Genomic DNA, 8714 nt, shown 5'->3' with positions numbered 1-8714 from the left:
GCTTCCTGGGCCTCAACTACAAGGTACGGCCTCATCCGGCCTCCTGGGCTCGGGAGGGAGCTGGGTGTCAAACTGCCTTTGGGATCATTCCTACCTGTTTGCTTCTGGACTCAATACTTTATTTAAACTTTTGAATATTCCATCTGTCATCAGAATTACTTCTCTTCAGTAGTATTTCATTTACTTGCCTAAAGCACTGCTTTTCCCATGCAGAATTGAGACCATGTTCTGAGATTGCAGGTCATTCACCCTTGTATTTTTCATGGAACAAGCACAGTGTGCCTTCTGCAGATTGGGGAACTGACTTTGAACAACTTGTGACCAGCAGCAGAATCGCCAGCGTGCTGCATTTCCGCTGCCAAACACAGCCCAGGGCGAGCTGCCTGGGGTGCGCGGTGGGTTTGTGTGCAACAGCTGACAGGCCTGTGTTCTCCCCACAGTACGTGGTGCCGTTTCTGCTCAATCAAGGTGGATCTCTCCTCTTCTATCTCACCTTGGCATCTGCAGGTTAGTGCTCATGGCTTTTGTGGAGTGGGTTGATGGGGATTTTTGGGAGGATCAGTGCTACTGATTACTCTAGTGACTCAGCTAAACATCAAGCGGCTTGTAATAATCACCAATTTAAAAAGTGTCTTACAATTTCTACAAGATTATCCATTTTTAACTGTGTTAAAACTGTTCCGTTTCAGATCTGTCCCTGGCAGTACCGCTCTGTAACTCCCTGGCTTTGATAGTCACGGTGGTGACTGGGAGGATACTGGGAGAGGACATTGGTGGTAAAAGTAAGTCACACTTCAAACCTTTCCTCACATTGTCTCCTGCGTCTGTTTGCTGACTGAATAGCGTGGGCTGCCCTCTGGTCTCCTGAAAAACAGCAAACACCCCTGCAGTGGCTGTACGTTTCCGCAGGGGCTGTGGCAGGGATGCTGCTCGCTGTCGTAGGAGTCACGCTCTGCGTAGCTGGTTCATGAACGAGACGCAGGGAGAAGCAGAGGAAGAGAACCTGGTCACACCAGGTTCCCCCGGGAGCTTCTGGCTCAGCAGCAGGCGGTTTGGCTCAGGTGGACCTGGGAAGCTGTATTTTGACACATAGATGTCATGAAATGTGGACTGTGTTCCCTGAGCACCAGAGTGGGAGAAGGCATGGTGCAAGGACATCCTATTTCGCATCTGGTGAAGGAATGTTGTGTCTGTGGGTGTTCCAGGGCAAAGAGGATCAAATTGTCTCATTCAGCACTGGAGGGATAATAAATGGTTAATAAATCATTCAACAGGAGCTTCTGGGATGAACTCTTTTTTCTGTAGAAGGAATCTGTTTAGCAGCTCTCCCTTTTGTGGACAAACAGGTGGAAGAGGCTCCCGTCACTGCGCTCAGCTGCAGCGTACCAGGTCACGCTGCGCAGCCCTTACACCGAGGTTACACATCGCTTTTCTCCACTGGAGTCTACAGATGAGAAGCACTCTGCCAAAGTAACAGCAGTGCAGTTTGTCCCAGGGAAGGAAAGGTGCTTTTCTTCTCAGGGAAATTATCAGCCAAAAAATACCAGGTACATTACAGAAGAAAAAAAAAAAATATTTTGTTACCTTTGTAATTAGGAACAGAAAAACGAGAAATACAAAAAAATCCCTGGCAGAGAGAGGGTTAATCCAAGAGCTATTTATTCCTATGACTTTTCCTAAATCAGGCAGATGCTTCTAAAACAAGTAACAGAAACAAGCTGTGTATATTTTTGGGAACAAGTTTGATTGCTGTGAACATTACCCAAGCATTCCCAAGGAGAGGGACAATGATGCGAGGAGATCTCTTTGTGAGAGGTACCTGAGGTAGATCAAACCTCCTCACAGGCATTTTGTTCTAAAAACGTGTGTTCTGTTTGGTAATTCTTCCTTCCCAAGCTCAGGCACAAACCAGTTTAATGACAGTTCAGAAATGCAGCCATCTCCTCTGCCACATCGTCATGCCATAGAGAAGAGGAAAGGAGGAAGATTTTCATTATTTAATGAACCTGTGCATCTGATTCATCGCTCACTGCTACTCTGCTTCCCAAGCCCAGCTGATGAGGATGCTTGAGTTTAGAAGAGTTTGTTAATTCATCAAAAGCTTGGCCAGGCTGTGGTGGTACAGAGATCTAGGATTCCTGTGCTTTTGTTCTCTGCAGCTGGGCAGATTGCTGTGTACCTCACTGTCCCTCTCCTGTCGTGGTCCCTTGTGGACTCTCCAGAGCTCTTTGCTGCCACGGCAAACATCATTCGGTAGTTTTCATCCTCGGAGTCACTAGCATCCCTTCTCCTTGCCTCAGCCTTTTGTGATTTCTCTGTGGTCGATGTCTTTTTGTGGTGAGAAGGAAATACCGTTACTAATGTAGCGCTTTGCTATTACAGAAAGATTCTGGGACTACATTCCTGGGTTCGGTTTCCAGTCTGACCCCGGCTTTGGTATGAAAACTTGGGTCTCCACATTACACTCAAAGGTAGTTTAATGCCTAAGGATTCTCTCCTACTGCAGAGAGGAGCTGGGACCCTCAAACATGACTGTGTAGCACTGTGATCTGGGGGGGACAAGGGGGGAGGCCAGCAGAGATCCCTGGCATCAGACCCACCCCACTGAGAAATGCCGGCCCAGCAAAAAAGCAAACCCAGGAGAGCAGGCTCCCCTTGAGCCGAGGAGTCAGGAACCATTCGCTAATTCCTTACTAGGTAAGGTCAAAGGAGTCATTTTCCTTTGAAGTTCTAATTAATCCAAAGAGGCTGCGGAGGCAGAACAGTGAATCACCCACAGTGGAACACATTCATCCCATTGCATCAATTCTAAATGTCCTTGCGAAAGGTTTAAAACATGAATAGCCCACGAACAATATCTTGCAGACATTTTTAACGCACATTTTTTTGTTTTAAGAGGAGCTACTTTTTTTCCCTTTAGAAAAAAGATCTTAAACTTGTTACTGTCTAATAAATGTGTTCAGGTACTTGGGGAATCACATGTTTATTCCACACCAGCTTCACCGGGCTACAGGCAAGTTCTGCTTAGCAAGTGAGATTTGGGGGTACTGGATTTCAGTGTAAGAATCTGAACACAGCCAGGAATGACCTCACACACTTCACAGAATGGGGTGAATGGAGTGGAATAAATACCTTACTGTGGTGTATCATTTTGGCTGTTGGTATAAGTTTACCTGCAACTCTCTGGACAGGAGTAAGGATAGAAGTAACACACACACACCACCCCCCCCCAAAAAAAAAAATCCAGGAAAGCCCTTGATATCCTCACTGTAGTGGGAAGCTGTAACTCTCACACTCCAGAAGGGAAACGTTCACTACCCAGATGGCAATCTCTGGGCTTTCTGAAAATGCGAAGCCCTGCATTTACACCCTGTCCTCTGGTTTCGGAAGTTCCCCCTGGTGGTTACGTTCATCTTTACACATTGTAGAGAGAAGTGCAGTGCTTTGTAAACTCTGCCTTGAAAAAACATTCTTTCTTTCTAAACTTCTAATGCGATGCAAAACTCAAGCCCTGAAACAGACAGCACTGACCACGAGGGTTACAAAAAGAACGGCTTTAGCTGCAGACCACCGTGGAGAGGATTCTTTAACCCACTCGGCCGCAGTCTACGCACCTCAGCGTCCTGCCTGCAGAACCCCAGGGCACCAGCAGCTCAGAGTAAGGCAGTTTTTTGTACTCCTCCTTTCCCACTGCCACATAGTAACCGCCATGCACCAGCTCCTCTCCTCCAGACACCTGGGTTCCATCCAGCCTGCAGAGCCTCAAGGAAAAGAGAGCACAGGGCTTAGAGCTGTCCCGGGACCCCCAACAGCCGCTCGGCGTGGAAGCAATCGAATGAGTGCAAAGTGGTAAACGGGACCGAGACACGGCAGAGAGGATCGATCGTTCTTGGTATTACTCGGAGGAAGTATGCAGAAATATTACACCCAGCAATCAGCGAGCTGCAGCAGATCTCAGCTTTCTCCTTGGGTGTCAGTAAATCGATGTAGGAGGAGAAGGTAGGCTGTACGTGTTGGATAAAAGCCCTTCCCTCTAGAATAAACTATGCCATGCTTTACTGTTTGCTTATTGCTTTTTCACCAGACCACCAGCAACATCAGCCCTCCTCGCAGAGCACCCGGGACACTGGGGTTATCTCTGGTGTAAAGATGGGAAAACCTGGAAAGCAAATGAGTTTGCAAAAGCAGGCTCTAGTCCTTTGCGCTCATCGGAGCTGCTGCTGCTCTGGCCGTAAGGGAAGGGAGCCAGCAGTGCCTTCGCTGGATACTCACTTGCTAACAGCTCCGCTGTGCAGGTCGGCTTTCCGTGTCAGCGTGTCCAGGAGTGCGTCCCACTGCAGTGAGGTGCCCTCGGAGAGCGGCAGTGGGAAAGGAGGGCTCAGCAGGTCCCCATTCCGGAAAACACTGCAGCAGAAACAACCCAGAGCGTGTGATGAGCCCGTGGAAGATGGGGAGAAAAGCCAGCCAGTGGTGCCTGGCCAGTCTTTACAACAAATACTTCTGGTAGAAGCTGAGAATTGTCCCTGTGGGGCAGCATTCCCAGGACCTCTCAGAGAAATTCCCTCCTCCAGCCTCTGAAAACATTCCCAGAGACCCTCCAAGAAGGAAACACCGAGGCACTTACTGTATCGTGCGGGGCAGGTCGGTGCGCTTCTGCTGTCGTGCCAAGACGTTCCGCTTCCAGGGAGCTCCAGCGTGGAACTAGAGACTGAGTTCAGTGCACGGGAACAGCGACAGCCCTGGCACCGAGCCTCCCAGGGCTGCTCCCTTTCCCCAGCAGGAGCTGCCTGCCTGGGGACACCGCCTGCCCTGCCTCCAGGCTTGCTGCTGCTAGGTGGGGTTTGTTGTCAGCAACGCCAAGGCTGGAGAGGCTTTTCCCTAGCTGAGCACGTTCTAGAATCCCAACGGACCTCTGAGCACTGATCCTTCCCCCGCACCGTTAAGGGGGATGGAGAGAGGCAGCAGCAGCCCCTGCGCTGTCTCACGTCCTGCTGATTCCAGCAGCACTTCTGCCCCATCTCCACTGGGCACCTCGCAGCCTTAATTCTAAACTTCAGTTTAATCAGCGCCAGCCCTCACGCCTCTCACACCTCCCTGCTTCTTCCACACTCAGCACAGGGGCTCACCTGCAGACCCTCGCTGGTCCTCGTCCCGCAGAGCTCCTTCCTTCCCTGATGTAAATAGCTGCGAGAACAAGACAGTGACGTTGGCACGCACCGACGGGGCCCCGGCGGATAGAAGAGGGGTGAGAGGCCATCTGACAGCTCTGCCGTGGTGCATCGCCACCGGGTGTGCGGGTCACTTATTTGGGTAATTTCTGAAATGATTCTCCAGGTGCCTCACGTTGTAGGCTCACAGAACTTCAGTCTAAATTGAAGTCTGCTGCATTTCAGAAATTCCCAGCCAGTTACAACCTCCTCAGCCAAATGCCAAACGCACCAGGGAGCCAGTTCACCTGGCACACACACACCCCCCCTTGAGAGCCAAGTGATGCCCCAAAAGCTTCTTTCACCTCCCGTATTTCAGGATGAACCAAACCAGCTCTGCTTTGAGCAGGATTAGACAACAGAAAACCTTCCCCACACCACAGCAGCAGGGTTTGTCGGCGTGGCTGGCGGCTTTGCCGAGGACGCGGGCAGCAGAACCTCCCACACGCCACAGAACAGGGTGCGCGGGAGGCAGGGCAGCGCCCATCGCAACATCCTGCCAGAGAACGCCTGCCTCCCCAGCGTGTTTTCTTCTGAGAGTCAAGTGACCTTAGCAGGAATATTTGCATTTTCCACACGATCTGGAAGTCCAGTAGTTTCCAGTAGGAAAATAAATTAATCTCTCTCTGCTTTTTGCTGGGTTTCTATCCCTCTTACCTCTTTTTTTCCATTCACAGCCCAGTACATTCCCCACGGAGGCGATCTAAAGCTACCAAACCCAGAGACCAAAGCTCCACATACTCACTCGAGCTTTTTGAACTTTTCAAAGCCTGCAGCCACGTACTGGCCCCCGTCCTGCAGGTCCCCCAGCGCAGCGACGCGGTGGCCGTGCCTGGGCGTGTAGAGGCTCCTCACAGCCAAGGGTGCGCGGATGCTCCTGGTCACCTCGTTCAGAAACGCCTCCAAGGTCAGGAACCGCCGCTGGCTGACCACAAACTTCCTCCCGGGGAAGAAGGGGTCACCGTTGCGATACACCACCACGGTCCTGGCTGGAGGTGCCAGCACTAAGCCGCGGGAGCTCATCCCCATGGGTCAGGCAAGCCCCGCTGACCACAGAGGCGAACAGACCAACGTGGGGAGCGGAGGAGAGCTCCAGCCAGCCTCCCGCCAAGCCCAAATCCTTCCGGCCAGCCCCTCTCGTGTCCTGCTGTCCCTTCCCAGCGCAGGCTGGCACGACTGGCTGTCTCCATGGATGCAGAGCGAGCAGGAGGAAGTTGTGGGCTCGTCTGGAGGCAGAGCAGCTTTCTATCCGAGAACCAGGAACCACACAGCTCGTTAATCCTCCAACACCAAGCACTGCGAGCTCTCTCAGCAGCCACTGTGGCCACCAGGCTCAGAGGAACAAGGCAGGAGGCATGGCAAGCGCCAGGATCTGGAGGGCAGCAGCTCAGTCCCATCCAGAGGCTGTCACCCCTTTGCCAGCGCTTGCTGCTGCAGGAGAACAAACATCCCCACCCCACGCGCTGCACTGACCAGGCTGCGGTGGGGTGAAGTGGGCCCTGGGCTCGCGTGGCTCTGCCCAGAAGGCAGCAAGCCAGAGAGGAACAGCCACCAGAGACAAGCTTCAGGAAAGCTTTTTATTCAAAAACAAGTCGGCACAATCAGAAACAGAAAGATAACGTCTGGCATGTGGCAAGAGTGACCATTCAGTCAGCGGGGACGCAGAGAAGACTCGGGGTCACTCAGGGAACCACTGCACCACATGGAAAGTCCCTTTCTGAGGGACTCGGACACCCAGGTGACGCTGCCACACAGATTACCATGGCCAGAGACGCACAAGTCAGGAACCAAGCCTCATCCCCTGCAGGTCAGGTTTGATGGGCCATGGCTCCCCACCAAGCACACAGGAACGTCAGGGACCCCTCCTCCAACATCGGACAAGCCACCCCAAACACACGGCTCAGGTACCGACACGGGTCACACACAGTTTCCTGTAGGTTCAAAGCACCTGCTGCCTTCAGGCGTTTTAGTTCCACCACAAGCCATCAGCTGGTCAGAAAGCGCCTTCTGTTCAGTGCCAGTCTTCCCAGCCCCGATTTTCCCCTAGGACCATCCAGCTCAGCCAACAGAAACAGGGTTCTTGGGGAAGGAGGCCTCGCTGGGAGCCCCTCCAGGTCACACAACCACCTCCCTGGCTTCACAGGGATGTTTAATCCCTGCTTTGACCAAATATTCACATTTAAAAGAAATAAAAGGCTTTCTTGCCACATCTGTCTGAAGTGGAAAACGTCAACCCCCAGAGCTAGAGTTCCCCATAGCCACTGCTGCCCGTGAGGTCATGTCACGACGGCGGTGCCACAGCTCCAGTTTCTCCACACAAGTGCCCCACGTGCTTGGGAACACCATCCTATGGGCCAGGAGTCCCCAGCCTCTTCTTCAGCATCAAGTACTGCAAGAGAAAGGAAACAAAGCATTAATGAGTGAATCCTGAAGACCTAAAGTCAGAAAGCACCCACCCTTGCAGCGAAATCATCACCCTTGGCCAGAAGATGCGCCGGTCTCACCTTTCAGGCAACGCCAACAGCAGCTCGCTAAGCAAGCCGAGGCCAAGGTACGTCCTGCTGCTCGGTGCAGACAGGAGCCGCGCCAACGCAGCCACGTCCCCGGAGCAGGCCAGGGGAAAAGCTTGTAACCAGATCTAAACAGCTACTGCTCTCCTTCATCATTCCTTTTTTTTTTTTTTTCTCCCCAGAGAAGGAAAAATGGGGCACTGCTGTCATCCTGTCCAGTCCTTGGGTACCTGAACCATCCCCGTTCAACCCCAGTCGCACCGCAGCCGGCACGGCTCTGGCTGCAGACGGGCTGTTTGGAAGAGGCAGGGTCAGGCCCTTACGTTTTTACGGCTGACGATAGCTTGTTGCAACCACAGCAGCTCCATGACCAAGTGATTTCTGTAAGCCTGGAGACCAGCCCGAGTTCGAGGAAGGTCCTTTATGTCCTCAAGTGGAATTTCTACAAACAAAAGGAAGAATAACCGATTATTAAAACAAAGCTTCAGATTGCACCTCCTGTCTCTCCTGCACCGAGTTGTTCTAACTTCTCCAAAATATTCTCCAGGTTTCAATACTCCACGGACCCACATTCACCACACAGGAGAGCGCACGCTGGGCGCCGGCCCCCGTCTCTTACCCGGGCAGGCTTCGTGGAGCTCTGTCTCTGGGACAGTGCTGTCCCACACAGGGGATACGCTGCCATCCTTCTGCCAGTCCTCGCTCTCTGCTGGGGCGCTGCACCCCTCTCCAGTCCATTTATCAGCACCAGCCCCAAGGTCTGGGGGGCTTGCTGCCTCGCCTTCCCCCACAGAGCTCAGCTCTTCCTTGCTTTGCAGCTGGGCTGTGGGACTCACACCGCTGCAGCCCCAGTCCCGTTCTGGTTCAGAGGCGTCCAGCTTCTCCTGTGGTTTTTCTGCGCTGGCCTCGTCACTCGGTACAGCCTCCTCCTGCAGACCCGAACATTTCCCTTCCGTCGGCTTCTAAAGGGGCAACACATGAGAGATTGAAATAGAAG

General features: G+C 52.5%; 3 protein-coding genes across 3 annotated transcripts; 1 reads left to right on the top strand and 2 right to left on the bottom strand.

Annotated features, from left to right (window-relative positions):
* Positions 1–5: 5 nt before the first annotated feature.
* TMEM234 (transmembrane protein 234) lies at positions 6–971 on the top strand (the record flags this gene model as incomplete). The annotated part of the gene is made up of 4 exons (XM_010079558.1): positions 6–23; positions 441–507; positions 690–782; positions 910–971. Coding segments are annotated over 4 exons (240 nt in total), but the record flags the coding sequence as incomplete, so codon positions are not given.
* Positions 972–2497: 1526 nt separating this feature from the next.
* On the bottom strand, positions 2498–6230 carry DCDC2B (doublecortin domain containing 2B). Its single transcript, XM_010079557.1, has 4 exons — positions 5953–6230; positions 4273–4404; positions 3615–3761; positions 2498–2549 (listed from the first exon to the last, which is right to left on the bottom strand). The coding sequence occupies exons 1-4, from the start codon at positions 6228–6230 to the stop codon at positions 2498–2500; spliced, it is 609 nt and encodes a 202-aa protein (XP_010077859.1).
* A 1324-nt stretch (positions 6231–7554) lies between these two features.
* Positions 7555–8679, bottom strand: IQCC (IQ motif containing C; the record flags this gene model as incomplete). Its single annotated transcript, XM_010079556.1, has 3 exons — positions 7555–7596; positions 8041–8159; positions 8337–8679. Coding segments are annotated over 3 exons (504 nt in total), but the record flags the coding sequence as incomplete, so codon positions are not given.
* Positions 8680–8714: the final 35 nt, after the last annotated feature.

Source organism: Pterocles gutturalis, unplaced genomic scaffold (assembly GCF_000699245.1).
Source record: "Pterocles gutturalis isolate BGI_N339 unplaced genomic scaffold, ASM69924v1 scaffold11609, whole genome shotgun sequence".
Lineage (NCBI taxonomy): Eukaryota > Metazoa > Chordata > Aves > Pterocliformes > Pteroclidae > Pterocles > Pterocles gutturalis.
The sequence above is the reverse complement of the archived record's forward strand: the minus strand, read 5'-3'. Positions and strand labels throughout refer to the sequence as shown.

Excerpts from the sequence above, each read along its gene's own strand:
- DCDC2B (XM_010079557.1), bottom strand. The coding sequence starts at position 6,230 with ATGAGCTCCCGCGGCTTAGTGCTGGCACCTCCAGCCAGGACCGTGGTG. Across the intron at positions 4,405-5,952 it reads GAAAAGTTCAAAAAGCTCGA|TGTTTTCCGGAATGGGGACC; the intron begins GTGAGTATGTGG and ends TTTCTGCTGCAG. Across the intron at positions 2,550-3,614 it reads TCTGCAGGCAGGACGCTGAG|ATCACAGTGCTACACAGTCA; the intron begins GTGCGTAGACTG and ends TGTCCCCCCCAG.